The sequence below is a fragment of the Pterocles gutturalis genome, unplaced genomic scaffold (assembly GCF_000699245.1).
Source record: "Pterocles gutturalis isolate BGI_N339 unplaced genomic scaffold, ASM69924v1 scaffold11327, whole genome shotgun sequence".
NCBI lineage: Eukaryota > Metazoa > Chordata > Aves > Pterocliformes > Pteroclidae > Pterocles > Pterocles gutturalis.
Window position 1 is genome coordinate 1957 of NW_010112843.1, and position 16585 is coordinate 18541.

General features: G+C 36.0%; 1 protein-coding gene across 1 annotated transcript in view; it reads right to left on the reverse strand.

Moving 5' to 3' along the window:
* Positions 1 to 247: 247 nt before the first annotated feature.
* Positions 248 to 16585, reverse strand: part of LOC104462318 (protein fantom-like) — a gene marked incomplete at its 3' end in the record, with an annotated part of 97888 nt that continues 81550 nt past the window's right edge. The window contains exons 16-17 of the mRNA XM_010074220.1: positions 613 to 810; positions 248 to 281 (exon numbers count right to left, since the gene is read on the reverse strand). Coding sequence (XP_010072522.1) covers positions 248 to 281; positions 613 to 810 — 232 coding nt within the window. The remainder of the gene's footprint in view (positions 282 to 612; positions 811 to 16585) is intronic.

Below are 16585 nucleotides of genomic sequence, written 5' to 3' on the forward strand. Positions count from 1 at the left end.
CAAAGTTTACACCCCGGTAAATCAATGACACCAGAATAGGTAAACATAATGACTTTGAAGAGGAATGCAGAAAGTTGACAACCTGCAAGCTGAACTAAAATACAGACGCCTCAAAAAAATTACATGGTAGACTACATTGTCTTCTTAGTTACACCAGATCTGAATGAATTCTACTTAATAAAATCCTTGTATTTTGACTGATATGAGAGAGTAATCTGGCCTAGAATGCTTTTTGTATATTGCTTACCTTATGAAAGGTTTCTTTGCCTGTTGCTTGGTACCTGCGGAAAATATTATGATTAATACAAGTCTAAATAAACTTTTTCCCTATCTTTAGATACTTTGTATCTGTTTCACCCAAAAGTATAAATATCGTAAGGAATTTAATTTAAAACAATATTTTTAGGCTTGCATAGGAAAAAAGTGTTGGCCAAGGTTTTTCACAATATCTACGTTCATACCCCAAAACTCATAATCAAAAGCTAAAACTGCCAAGCACCTACCTGCCTCTCGGTGGAAGAAGGAAGAGCGCGACGGCCGTATCGTTTAATGCATGTTCAATACGATGTTTAATTGCTCAGCGTGCAGAGACTCTGGATGGTTCTGACTGACAGTGTGGGCCAGAATTCGGGCAGTTCTGAGCAGTGACCTGCACTGGAGGGAGGAGGGCAGCCAGCCCCGCGGTTGTTGGGTGCCGCGAGGGAGCGCCGGGCACCGCTGGGTGGAGCTCTGCCGCTGCGCTGGTCGCACGTTGTCACCCACAGGCGGATAAATGACAAAAATGCTTCGCCGACTGGAACACGGTATGTGCTGTGTGACAAAAAGAAACGATCAGGCCCAGTGCTCCTAGCTGCAAACAAATACGTGTGCTTATCTCCCACTGAAGTTCCTGGTACTTCTATAGGGACACTAATACAAGAATTGTGAAAAATAACCTAAATAGCTACACAAAACATTACCTCACTTGATAACTACAGAGATTAGATGACTTTTTCTCTCTAAAAATACAAAGGTGAAAGATGGTATTTTCTCTTTTCTCAAAGCTAAAAAGCAGAATTATAGACATGGTTTAAAAACCTGAACCCCTGAAGATCTTTTTTTTTTGTACTTTCAAGTACAATTCCTTTGTGATTTGTATACTAAAAGAACACTTCATGAAGTAATCTAAGTAAAAATAAAAGCACTCAAGTAGTCATTTTAGATTTTTTTTTGTTTGATTTTAAACCTTTGTGAAAATGCTGTACTCTCTGATGCAGGGATTATTTTCAGTTTCTCCATGCTGGTCTCTATTTGCATAATTACTGAATGGTGGATGTGGAATTGCTGATAACAGGACATATCCATTCAGTAAACCAAGAGAAAGAAATTATCAGATCCCTAAAAGATGTTGATAAACATACAAAAATATTTTTAAATGGGTGTTTTCATTTTAAATACATCTATGAATCAGTGAATAGAAGGAGGTTATTTCACAGTGTACAACAACCACAGTTCTCTCATCATTCTGAAGGACAGTAGAACAAACAGTATCTGAGTCAACTGTTTGGAACAGATTTTCTGGTAAGGCTAGAGCTATTGAATGTCTCTGGCCCTTCTTGCTTGGTAATACCAGGTATATGGAAGAAAGGTATTTACCTGGGAAGGCCTCCCCAAAACTTATTACCTAAAATGCTAGTTCCCGTACAGGCCATCATAGCTTGACAGAAAATGCTGTCCATGGTTCCTTTAAGACGTGCTGGGGTATGGGTCTCTTGAGCTCCTTTGGCACACTGCTCCATTTGGATTTGAAACTGCCATTTTTCTCAGTTTCACCCAGATTTACCTTGGCACAAAACAAGCCTGTTAACAAAATACAAGAAAGAAAACATCAAAATTAGCAAAGATTAATTAGGAGTTCATTTTTTTTTCAAGGAAAAAGATTGGAAACAAACAGCAAATCAAATACAAAACCCCCTTCTAGCTTACACTTAACAGTGTGATATTTCTCTGGTTTCTTAAAACCAAGCATAAGCTGGAAACTTTTTCTTATAGTGCTGTCATTTACAGATGTTGTACTTATTTTTCCTAATGCTTTTATTACAATGAAATAGCTATGAACGGATGTAGCTATAGATGCACCAACATAAAAATGCTTTTGACTGCATATTTATTTTCCCTGAGGAAGAGAGAAGATGAAACAGTGCTAACTGCATCATCAAAATTTGTTCTTCAGTTGTTAGGGTAGAATTGCAGGACCTACTGTTGGTCTCTGCTCAGTCAGCAGCAAACTCACCATTATAACAGAGGGGCAAAAATACTAAATTTACTTATTCCCCATAGCAAGCCTCCTAGCTACCTAGACTCACTTCATCTAAAAAAGAATACATATGTATAAAATATTTGTACACTTTTATGTTTGTAAGGCTGTCAATGTATTTAGCAACATGAGAGACTGGCTGTATTAATGGTTCCTGAATAGCAGAAGCTATCAGTGACTAATTAAAGATCATGTTATGGCCTTCAAACTACGCTTTCTTCAATACTCTTGCATTGCAGAAAAACTACATTAAACATTTAAATCTGAATGTATTTCAAATTCGATAATTTATGAGCTAGAAGCCTTAGTCATTGAGAGTCCAACTGTGCAGAATTCAGAACCACAAAACTTTAAAACTGACTTACAGTACTTTTTTTATTCCTTTTTTATTTGCTTACGTAGTAGCTCTTATTTGAATGGTGAGAATTACAGTTCTAAGATGAATTTTGATTCTGCACAGTATAATTTTGGAAGTAATTCGCCATTTTGAGGAGAGGAAGGACTATTTTATCAATAGATTTATTTTTTTTTGAAAAGTTGGATCCTTGAAACTGACTAGAGGCTTATGATGTCAGAATGAATCCCATTAAAGAAGTTTTAGGTCCCAATTGCACTGTTTTTCTACTTATGGGAATACTTGTTCATAGGGTAAAATATCCCAGAAAAGAGAAGTGGTTGAGAAGCACTTAACTTGGTTGTCACATGTTTTGAAAATATGTTCCATGGGTATGAAAATATATAAATCCTCTGCCTTGTAAATGCTAACACATGAAATTAATCCTAAAACTACAAATCCATACAACTTATTTTTATATAGCAATTTTCAAGATAAGAGCCTATATTTAACTCTTGTGTATGTATGTCTACTGATGAATTAAAAGTCCTCATTTCAGATTTTTCACAGCCATTCTTTGAAGATTTTTCATAAGGTGTTTAAAATTAGACTTAAAACTGTAATTACTGTTTCCTTGTGAATAAGATGGGGTTATTTTTTTGCAATACCTTCCTTTCGTGGAACCTTTTGAATCATAATAATGTAAAACATACTGTATGTAATCTCACACTCTCAAGAATAACTAAGATTACAGAGTAATCAGATTAAAGAATCTTTTTTGAAAAATCAGTTTTGCAGAGAATAGTCATTAAAGTGCATCTGTATGAGACAACTTTGGCAAATCAGTGAACACAGCCCATGTAAACAACCTTTGATCACCAGTTTCCACAATATCATTATGAACTCCAGTTTTTGCTGTAATGGTATGATGTGATGACTGAAAGGCAGACCAAAACCTATTCATAACTGTGATTTTCCATCTGAAAATTAATTTGTTGACTGAAAAATACCTACATAATTTCAGAGATGATAAGACATAATAAAGTAGGACTGTATTTTTTCTCCACTCACACCTCGAGCCAGATTTCTACACAAAAGTCACTTTCCTCCTTTCATCTTCTTATTACTTTCCTGGTAAAGTGACATATTAAGCAGGGAGTAAGTGGTTGATAATTTTAAAAAGCTGCATATTTAAAAAACTTACTGTATGACTGATCAAAGAACTGAATATGAAGAGTAAAGACTGGAGAGAGAGGGTGGATATGCAAAGGAAGCTATCGCATTCAGTGGGGAACAGCCATGAAAAGCTACCAACGATGGTGTCTGCCTAGCTGAACTAATACAGTTCCAAATAGAGATGATCGGGGGCTCCCTAGGGCAGAACACAGCAGTAAGATTAGCAAGATCTGATAATTAGAGAAATAATGCAGAAAGTCCTCTCTACGTGAGAAGGAGCATCACATCAGACCAGTTAAGCCTCACAGCTGAAATAAGAGACTTAAAAAGTTTACACCCTCTCTCTCTTTAGCTAAAAAACCCCAAATACATCTCAACTGTAAAAAACAGTACAGGGCTCCTTGCTTCAAAGGCAGAAAGAAAAAGCAGGATATGAACATGTCATCTAGTGAACGCCTGTGCAGAAATAAATGTGCTGAAATAAACAGCATGCCACTTAGCAGCACCGTATATCCCATGCTTCTAATCCATGGCGTAACATCCCGCCTTCTCTAGGTCTCATCCGACCCCTTGGGGAGCCAATCTCTATTACTAGCTGCCCTGTCATGGAGTCTAACAGTTGAGGTTGGAGACCTCAGTATTCCAATAAATGATAAGTTTGTGAGAAAAATTGTTTCTCTTACCTCCATCCCTCCAAAGAGAAACTGTAGCCAATGCTACCTACTCAGAGTTTATAACTGGGGACAGAGAAGCTACGCTTGCAAACATAAAGAACTGAATGAAACCTCAGAAACACACCCCTTGCTCCCCAATTTTTTGGAAGTTTGATATTCTGTACATATATTTCCAGCTTAAACTAAACAGAAATACCATAGACAGTATATAAAGAAAACAATCACTCCATTTAGCTCGTTCTAAAGCTAGACTGAACCATAGAAATAAAAGAATAACAGCCTAGCATCTTCCCACAGCCTGCACATCCTGGCCTTTGGGGTAGAAGCAGATGTGGTACAGTCATTCCTACACTGGAAACAAGCATGCAGGAGCTGCACATGTTCTCACATTTTTAGTCAACGCAAGCTGAGTAAGATTTTGGTTCCACTGCAAATGGATCCCTTGCAATGAGCAAGAGAGAAGCAAGGAGAGCACTGACTCAGGTGACTGACTATCTTGGAAATGCAATTGGATTCAGGATCTGGCTATCTTCAGTTACAGCTGAAGAGCTTCAGAAAAACAAACACTGGTAGATGGAAAATAAAATATCTGCTCAGTAGGAAGTGATTTAAAGTCAAAAATATATTATTATTAGCCTCTTAGCATCATGACCAAGATATAGAAACTTCAGTCTGCTTCCCAGTTCTGCCTATTCACAGCCAATTTGACTATTCACAAATTAATGTTTTAGGGACATTACAGACCAATTAAAAGTATTGACAAAATTTCTGTTAATTTAAATAAGATTTCAGTCGAGCTATTTCATCTATGAGTAAGAACTTGTGTTGGCAAAAATATCTTCAATAGAACATCTCTGTCCACATCCATTTCAAGTGTTTTATTTTTTATCTGAATTTTGGTAGCTTTTCTATGCTACCTGCAACTTTTTCTTTGTAGGTTAGTGTAAGTTTTCATCTCCCATTCAGTTCTTTCTGTTTCCTTAAGGTACTGTGATTATCATTTTCTTCAGTCCTATCTTCTATCCATTTGACAGTTACCAAAACCACAAGACGTTGGGAAGTTTAATTGATCTTCTTTTTTAAGGGACAAAAGTAGTGCCCTCTGCAGTTTCAAAGCATGGCTTGGCTGTTTGTGGTTTCCCTTTATTACATGGCATTTCATTCTAAAAAGCAAGAGTGTGAACTGAGATTAGATTTAAACTGAGTATTTCCAAACATCATGAGAATTCCTCTATCAAATAAAACTTTCATCTTAATTATCCTTAATAATTTCTACTTTGCGAATATAAGGTCCCTTAATGCGTTTGGAAAATGAAGATTACGAGAAAGAGACTATACAAAGATAATCATGTCTCATTTTGCAGAATTTTAAACACCTTCTTTCAGATAGTAAATCTAATGTTAATTAATAGCAGGGTACAATATTAGATTTCCCTCTCTTATGAAAATCGTGGATAGAATGTTCCCTGATGCAGTATTTTCTGTGGTTTTTTATATATTGGTTCCAATTTATAGCAGAGCATATTGCTGAAAAATGTCAAGTAACTTATTCAATAGCCAAGGAAAGAGCTGCTGTCACAACTGAATTACTTCATTATTTCAGTACAGACTGTGTAATTATAAATTCATTTTTCTTTTCAGCACCTCTGTAAATCCTTCCCAACAAAGTTTTAAACATAGGCAGGTGCTTTGGGTATTTGGGCTGGAGGAAAATTCCCCATCTTTTTAAATTTATGACAGCCTCGGTCTGTGTATGTCTATGCACAAGTCTACGTATACAAACTCATAGAGTGCTAATCCAAACATGCCAACACCTTATTTAAGTAGTAAGGGCAGCTGCACACCGAGCTAAGCACTGTATTTTTAGAAAAACTCTTTTTATTTTAATTTTCGGCAATACACAATTCTATATCCTATCAGCTTCTAAAAACAATTTGTCTGAAATGAAGATAACTCTACAAAAAATATAGGCAAAAATTTATTTTTAAAGACTGTTGCTACTTCCTGTTGTAAATTGCATAAGCATGCTCTTAAAAGGGAACGTGTAATGGATTGCTTACAAACAAGAAAGTGAGCCAACATTAAAACAATAGTAACACAACAGCTGTTCTTCCATGTGAGAAGGCCATTAAGCATACAATCGTTAACATTTCTTCCAAACACTCACTACATTTCATAAAGCCAAATCAGCCACCATGACAAAATAAGCATATTTAGAATTAAGATCTTTTTCATATTAGAGATTAGAAAGAATCAATCACCATAAGGATGGGGAAATGAAACTCTCCTTCCTTCCTCACTGAGTGTTTTTGTGATTAATCTGAATAAAGATTTTGTTTCAAAACAATCTTTAGGGCTTGGTGTTGAAGTTTTCTGTGGCTGGCCTCTTTAGAAATCTGGTTGAAAAACCTGCCTACAATTTAATAAGCAGAAAATATTTTGAATCTGCTCCTGTTGACTAAAATGGCATGGAGTCTGGCAGGCCTAAAATTAGCTAAGTAGTTCTGTATTTTTAGAAAAAAAACTCCCCCCTAAAAAAAACCAAACAAAAACCAACAAAAACCCCACAACAACACAAAACAGAAAAACCCAACCAACCAACCAAAACCCTCAGCCATCAGGCAAAATAAGTTCTTTATAACCGGTAATGCAGATTAATATTTTTATCTCACTATAAAATTATTCCTTACCAAACTATGACAATAAATAATGTTACATCTTTATACATCCTTTATATAAAGAATTATTTCAACTTATACGGCACTTCTGCATCCTTGAGTTACGGAAAGGATGAGGTGGGAGCGGTCCTGTGGATATTGTCTAGTTCAGCCCCACTGTTCAGAGCAGGGTCAGCTGGAATAGATCACTCAGGACCACATCCAGCTGGGTTTTGCATATCTCCAAAGATGGAGAGACACCACAGCCTTTCTGAGCAACCTGTTCCACTGCTTGGTCACCCTCACAAGACCTTCCGTTTCATGATCTGTATAGGCTACTGGTCAGCAGTAGCAACAGCTGGTCTGTAGTGAACACCTATTTGAGTCAGAACACAATACGAAAGCAAAGGTAAATTATCATAGAATCATAGAATGGCCTGGGTTGAAAAGGACCATAGTGATCATCTAGTTTCAACCCCCCCCGCCATATGCAGGGCCGCCAATCACTAGACCAGGCTGCTCAGAGCCACATCCAGCCTGGCCTTGAATGCCTCCAGGGATGGGGCATCCACGACCTCCCTGGGCAACCTGTTCCAGTGTGCCACCACCCTTTGGGTGAAAAACTTTCTCCTAATCTCTAACCTAAACCTCCCCTGTCTTAGTTTAAAACCATTCCCCCTTGTCCTATCACTATCCACCCTCGTAAACAGGCGTTCCCCCTCCTGTTTATACGGTTTATACGCTCCTTTCAAGTACTGGAAGGCCACAATGTGGTCTCCCCGGAGCCTTCTCTTCTCCAAGCTAAACAAGCCCAGTTCCCTCAACCTCTCCTCATAGGAGAGGTGCTCCAGCCTCTGATCATCTTAGTGGCCCTCCTCTGCACCTGCTCCAAGAGCTCCACGTCCTTCCTGAAGGTGCTGGGGGCCCCAGGCCTGGACACAGCACTGCAGATGGGGCCTCACAAGAGCCGAGTAGAGGGGCACAATCACCTCCCTCTCCCTGCTGGCCACCCCTTTTTTAATGCAGCCCAAAACACAGTTGGGTTTGCGGGCTGCAAGCAGGCACTGGTTCCACATTATGGAAGAGGACAGGATGAGGAACTGTATTCTACAGAAAAAAATGCCATGTAAATGGTAACAGCCACGCAGACTGGTGAAAAGATCTTTAGTAGGCTCAAACTTAAGAGAAAAACTGCTCATTTCCCTTTCCTACTTACTAGATTTCCATCTGTGGGTTTAACTAGCTGAAGGACATGTCTATGTTTTTACCAATTTCCTTTGATGAACAGTGTTATTCAGGAAGGATAATGAGAACGCTGACTTAGAATAAATCTGCAATGTGTAATGTAGAAGAGGAGTATCCAAGATCATTCATGAAGTAGAAGCAGCCTAGGCAAGTAATGTTGTGGCATCTAACTAGAGTGTGCTTCTGATACCCACACCCCACCTTGCACGTTTGCATGTACCTATCTCAGTACAAGAGATCCCAGTGCTGGGTTGATAACAGACCTAATACACTTTTTTCCTAGGAAATAAGACTTGCAAGCGTATTTGGATAATACAAATGTGTGTTCCATTCCACAGTGATAAATAATGATCAAAATACATAGACAAACTGCTGCATACTTATGCTCATTCAAACAAAAATGCAAACTAAATACAGTGAAGAAAAAAAAGAAATGCAGTCCTTTCTTATATTTAAAAAAAAGCTCAATATTAGCTGCCCATTACAACTGCTATGCCTCCTTGCTCCCCAAAATAAAGATTAATGCTATACCAAAACACTGCTCAGATATCTGATGTCGTTACTCACTTCTGATAAAAACAAAGAGCCATGTACACATAAAAAGCTGGTGAAATGCCATGTTAAGGGATATGTTAATTTTGCTAAAAACTACTGAGAAAGAACTCAATTACAAGATGAAAGAAAACAGAGACAAAATGCTGGGAAATAAGTATCTTTGTAGCCTAGCATGGAAAGCCATAACAAGAACCAATTTCAAACAAGACATTCAGTAAATATTTTAATAGTGACAGTGATTAACCACTTAATCTAACTACTGAAAGGAGTTATTTTGTATCTCTTGATTTCTTCAAAGTGAGTATGAAAATCTCACAGTATAAATTTCTTCTATCTAGCTACAGGGTTCAGTGTCTCATTGACTGAATGAAATGTAATGGCCTACCACAAAGGCTGGAGATTACTTTTTAGTCCTTTTTTGGCCTTCTGTGAGTTAATGGGCTCTTTTATTTAAGTGTGGACTTTCTGAATTCAGGCAGCTAAAGAAACTATCCCCATGTTAATATTATGACTAATCACTCACTCTTTCTATATCTGAATTCTGTTAGATAGAGTTTATACAAATAGAAAAGATGTCCTCAAGTCCTACTGACTTAAAATATTAGTACTTCCTCTGACCGACCAACAGAGTTCTAGTTAAGCTCAATGCAGGACTTTGAATAAAAAGAGGGAAGCTGAACATAGATGTATTGTCTCATAGGCAATTTTAGTCTTGTTTTTAATTTTCTTTAAAATAAACCATTAAGGACTTGCTGTTTGGCATACATTTAAAAATACAAGTATTTTAGGCTTCTAATGAGTATGGAATCACTGAGATGGAATCACCCCCAAAATACAGGAGCACGATTATTACGATATGGCAGTGACTGCTATATCAACTGCGCAGTGAAGGACCTAAGGTTTGTGTTATACGGATAGATTTCTCATTTTTACTTCCACTATCTGTCATAGTAGAATCTACTGGAAAACGGAGTACAAATCATTCATGAATTTATAACAGTAAGTTGAGCTAGTTCCGTGCTATATCATTTCTGGAAGTGAATGCCTTTGTTTTGCGCCCTAAGGGCTGCTCATATGCATAAATAGCCCCCTTTTTTCTGTTTCTGAATCACAGTGTCCAGCCAATACAAAAAAGATTATGAAGTATGAAAACTGCACATATCTCCACCACGGAACAATAACAAGATCTATACTTTGATTTCCTGGGAAATAAAAATTGTAGCTATACTTCCTGTCAGCCCATTCCTTTGAACATGTTCTCTTCATAATTTGGATTTAGAATCGAGTTTAAGTGGCAGTTAAAAATTGTATGTGGCAGTACACAATGAAATTTAGCTTGACAGCTTGGACATCAAAACTAAAAATAAATGACTTCACATCCAAATAATAAGTAATAACAATGTTAGCCTGCATAAGAATAGCAGGACTGGATTCAAATACAATATTAATTTTAGGGATATGAGTGACTAGGGAGAGACAGAGGCAAAGAAACAAATCCTTCATATAGCAATAGTCTCTTCTTATCCCCCAGGCAACTGGCTGCCTTTCACCTCAGCGGCAGAGCAATTATGTGGCATAATGACTGCAGTGCAAATAAGCAGAGAGATTTTATTAAACCAAATGAGCAAATCATCTGCGTATTATTGCGATTTGATTGACAGTGACAAGTATCGAGCAGACACGGATGTGAATATGATAAAGAAGCTTGCAGGAAAGCTCTTGATAATGTTACTCTTGATAAAGTTGCTCGGCAAACCTCTCTAAGTAAATAAAGGGGAAAGAATATGATGCATATTAATTCGCATAGTTTGCAACCTGCCACAGGACTAGAGGAAAAGTTGCAATAGGTTCAGCACGTGGCATTTCATATGAATTCTAAAATTGCATTTATGAGTCTCATAGACTTTACAATAATATATTAATATTAAAAGTAAAGGTCATTCCACGTAACAGTTAAGCTGCCTCAGCTTCAACCTTTATATCAATAACAGACTTGGGCTGGGGGCATGAGGAGGAGGAAAACAAGTGGAATGATCTGAATAATGTAAAATGTTCCTTTGAAAGATTGCTGCCTTTTGCTAGGATGTCCATTTACCCATTTGTACTTTCAGTGGACAATTACACTTCTGACAGGCCTGCATCAGAATGATTAAATCGATACCTTTCATATGGGAACGTGATTAATTGGCATGGGCCTTCAGGCCTCCACATAAGCTGCTCTTACATTAATGACTCCCTGATGACATCATAGCTGCACAGATTCCAAAGTTTCACATCCTTGCAGTCAGCATGGAACTTAGGATAATTACTTGTGTCACATGGAATGAATTAACTGAGGTGACTGGGGAGAGTTGACAGCAACACCCATGGAAGAAAAGCAGGGGGGATAAAATCACCTGTGCTGTAATGGCACTAACATCATGAATAAATTTGGGCTTACAAGTTGAAATTGTTTTAGTGGATAAACCACATGATAAATAGTTCTCTTTCCTCCACTCCTTCATTTTTATTATTTTAAATTTGAATGTGAACAAGCTACAGCATTATGCCACACTTCAGTTAACATTCTTTTGCCATCAAGTACCATCAAGTTGAAGATTTTCACTCTTAGAAAAAGAATTATATCTGAGAGGAAATATTCTTGTCATATGAAGTACACTGTAAAATGTGGAAAGCATTTCTGATTTATGCTGTAATATTGATTTGAATATGTATTTGGACATATTTCAAAGAAAGAGACCAGCTTTGCATACTCTGAGCTGATTCCTACAATTTTTGTTCTTAACTTTAACTATGCAAGAAAACTTCAACAGAGGCATTCAAGACCTGACATGCTCAGAACAATTGAGGTTTGATAAAAAATACTTAATCCTTCTATAATTTATACTTACATGAAAGATATCACAGACACATTTTCCATAATGTGAGCCCTCCAAACACTAATGGGCAGTGCAAGGGGTATTAACTAAGAAAAAAAAAAAGAAAATAGAATAAAATATTTAGTTCAAAATCCATTTGTTATAACATTTGTGATAGTTTGTTGTATAATCCATTGTTGTATTGTATAATCCAAAATTGTACTTACACAAATATTACAATTTATCATTTAAAATCATTTAATGTCATCTCATGAGATGACATTAATTCCACAAAAAGGAACTAGAGTAGTCAGTAAAATAACTTATTGTACTAATCCAGTCTAGTTGTTGGAAATTAATTAGTGATTTGGTTTTTATATGAAAATCAGAATGAAATTTCATACAGTTCGAGGTTTTTCACTGTTTCGGAGTAAAATGTAGCAGAAGCAGAAACAACACTATCTAAAACCAGGTTAAAACTGGCAGCATAAGAATTTCCTGTGCTTAAACATTGCTGTTTGTGAGTTTGGGGGATTTTTTAATACTTGGGATATAATTTTAAACTTCTTTTTTCTTTTTGGTAAACAGTTTTAAGGAATAGTACAACCCAGGCAATTTTAGAGTACCTAATATTGTTCAAAGTATATCCAAGTTAATGCACTCTGGTAATTAAATATAGAAGTAAATACTGTCATTACCAGATTTTTATAATCTTCAAAACCTAATTACTGATATGCAGCATTTTTTACCACAAAGCAGTTAAACAAGTATCTAAATAAGTCAATTGAAGTTCAAACCATCTCGTTCTAAAAAAATTAATTTCCCTCTAGAAGAAAATCTGAAATTTTACAATGAAATTAATTTTTAGATATTAGGATTTAAATATGAAGTAAACCATTTGATACTTAAACTAAATACCAACTACTTAAAACACTTTTATGAGTTTTCTTAAAGTGCTTGTGGGCCTTCTGGTGTAAATTATAATCACGTAATTCCTGTCACTTCAAAACCAGTGCATGTTACAATCTAAAATGCAAAATTTCTTTTAAAGAGATAATTTAGAACCATTAGAAACAAAAATATTAATCACATTTTCAAAGTTGACTGACACTGTAATGTTTTCTGAGATTACAGAGAGTGGATTTGAGAGAACAGTGTTAATCTCTGTTCAACTACTGATATGCTGTTAATTGTATGCCAAAAATATTACTTAAAGCTATTATAGGAAATTAAAGAAGTATGGAAATAATTAAAACATCATACTAATATGTTCTTCTGTTGCCATCACAATGTGGAGAGATATTAAGCTGGAGTACTAAACATTAGTACTCAGTAAGAACTAAGTATTATGTCCATAATAACAAGTGCCAAATAAAAAATTTGCCATTTAAAAAATAACTAAATGCTTCCACTGCACTTCAGAAATAATGAGATATTACAGATAGAAGAGGCACTGATATGAATCCCTCGTTGGGGTGGATGACAGCATTTGTTAAACTAGGCAACATTTTAGAATTAAAAAAAAATAATCAGTTAAATTACACTTCAGGCAGGTATTGTTCATCTGTTCTGTGAATTGTAGCTCCACCTCAGCTCCAGATAGTCCAGTAATATCTCCAGTGATGAGAAGTCATGTTTTATATGAAAACCTGAAAATCTAAAAGCAAAGTGCTAGGTCAGGGGTTCCCTGCTAGCTCCGAGGGTAAAGTGATGCCTCCGTACGGGTATCCCACTCATAACTCATCTCATGTGACCTGTTAGCTTATGAACTCTGACAAGATCACTGCCCGAGGTAAGGTGGTATGGCTGGAGGCCATAACAAAGTGTGTGAGCAGTGCAGGCATTCCAGCTAGGCTGCAAAATTCTCAACCATGTCCGTAAGAAAGAGCACCTTTCTGAAACAGCCAGAGGTCACAAACAATTTGTAAAATTAATCAAATTAGAATACATCCTGCATAACACATAACAGTTTGCAAAAACTGAAGGCAATCATAAAACAGACCATCAGATTTAGTGTCAACCCTTTCGTCCTCTCCAATTAAAAGCACCTTTAATACAGGAATCAGCATTTAAAAAAAAAAAGTAAACCATACCCAAATACATTACTTGCTCTGTGAGAACCTATCATTTCTTTTGGTACATTCTGTGATACTGACACTAATGAACTTTTATAGAGATAAGAGATTTTTTTTTTTTTAATTTTAGAAAAGAAAATACAAGGTTATTACACAGAACTTTTGAGAAAATAGGAAAGCCAAGAACTCATACTGCACAAAATATAAAACACAACTACCTCTTTGTAAAATTAATTTTTAAACATTTGGGAAAAAGCTAGAGAAACAAAGGGATGAATATGTGGCTCAAAGTGGCATCAAAAAGTACAAAGAGTCATAGAACGGACAGGCATTATCAATATTCTACCTCTAAAAAAAAGGGGGAATATTCTGAGACAGGAGAAAGCAAAATATGTAAAATGCTTGTGTCTAGATTTCAGCATGCCCTTGTATCCAGCTGGGACACAGGTAGGGTCCGTGCCACATCTCTCAGTTCCAGTCATATCCTCTGCCCCACCTGATGCACTCCTTCCCAAACTGTCCAGATTGCGAGATGATGATTTAGGCAAATTAATCCTATTCAGATAATTTCATGTCAACATGTTAAACCCCCTAACTGTTACCCATAATATCTCAAAAGAACTGAAGTAGGTAGTTGACAATAACAGTAAAAGGGATTTTTTTTTTTCCTTCCTTTAATTCAAACACTCAGAGGGAGAAAAACATGCCTCCAAACCAATGAACACGCAGTTCTACTGAAGGCAGCATATGTTTAGCCAGTGGATGCATTTCTGTTGCTTAGGGTGGCACCAGAAGTTACGCTATATTTTTCATTCTTTCCAGTGGTAATTTCTTGGTCATTTACCTCCTCAATAATAATGTTTAGCTGAGTAAAATAATGCTTTAGGCTTTAAGTCTTAAAGGTTCTTCTCCCTTTGCCCCCCTCAGTAGGATGACTGATTTCAGCCCTTTAGAAAAATAAGCTTACTTATGAGACATTAGTGGCATTATTGCCTCCTTTAATATTCGTGACAGTCTCCAGCAAATGTATCACAAGTTGGCATTTATTAGTGCTAGGCACAAGTAAGGGGCATGTTATTTGATTTGAATAACAGCTTGGAGCTACAGTTTGAGTCCAGAAATATATTAGTCAGAAACAATCTCATTTAATAACACAGAAACTAATAAAAGAAAAGTATTCCAACTGATTCGAAATTGAATTTATGAATATTGCTTAGCAGGATTAATGATCAAAAACTGAACCTGTTTGTCATGTTATAACAGACTTTTCGATTTAAATGCAAAACCAGAAGTCAATGAGTCCAATGGATTGTATATTGCTTTGAAGAAAACCAGTTCATTTTACACATAAGCTTTGAAATTGGCAATAAACTTTAATTACAGGGTTAGATAATCAAATTATAATCAAATAGCCTCACATAAAATCTATGTTTGATATTAATGAGATACAATTCTACTAGTCTGTAATATCGTACCTTCGAAACTTACTAAAAGACATTTCATTTTCATTTAAAAGTCACCTTAAGGACTTTTCCCTCAATTTCTTCTGCATAGCTCAATTTTATTTGGAAATGTCTCATTTTTAGACCACACAGTTCTAAAGATTTTTGCATATGGAAAAGCCATTTGTTATTCCACAGATTTTTGTTATTGATAATAAGAATTTTAATATAGCAATATCAGAAATCTTTCAAGTAGATGCATATTTATGCATTTTTAGAGAAAGCCACAGTTCAGATAATAAAGCTGTATAGTTGTTCAAATGCACATACTTATTAAAATTTTCATTTAAGATGAAATTTTTGATGACTGATCTTAACTTGCAAGTGCAAACATATATGCTAATGTATACTACTGCATAATCTCTTTCTTTTCTGGGGTATACAACCATGACAATTTCTCCCTACATGTCTTACCTTATTTGGAAGAAGAAATTTATCTTATATTTCAAACAAAAGAGAGAAAGAATATATCCAAACTCCCTCTGTCTTTCTTAAAGATTTGCTGTGTGGCTTCAGGCAAATCACATTATATTTTATAGCTAAGCTTTCTCAAGTAAAATGGCAGTTACAGTTTAGTACAACTTCAGCACAATTTCATTGTATTTATCATGGGACTTTATTAATTGTACTATGATTATCAAAATGAAGACGCAACATTGTCAGATAGATAATGTCAGACCTCATTAAACATGCAACCATAAAAGTACAGAAAATGTCAAATACTTACCAAGCTATCATTCTACTCAATGGCAATATGAGTGCTTGATAGCACACAATGTAATTTTTAAAAACCTATGCCAAAATTAACAAACTTTATACCAGAAGTACCACTGTAAAATTTACTACTAAGTAAAATATTTGTACTTCTAAAAATCAAGTTATTCCAAGTTAAAAAATAACAACTGACACAAATAACTATTTAACACAACTAATCATCTGCTTAGGTGGACTGCAACAAGAAAAATTAGATCAGTTGCACAAGAAAATCATTATTCGGTAAACGTGGGTATGAACCTACCAAAGAGTAGTTAGTTACCATATCTCAGTTAGGCCCCAACGGGGCACTGAAGTCTCCTTAAGCTGGAAAACCCATGGAGAGAGTGGCTCCTCCAGACCTCAGGTGAACTAAACCTGGACTCTTAATATTGACATTTGTTCTTAGAACACAAGTGAACCTTTACAAAGTTAAGGGAATATTACAATATCTATTGAT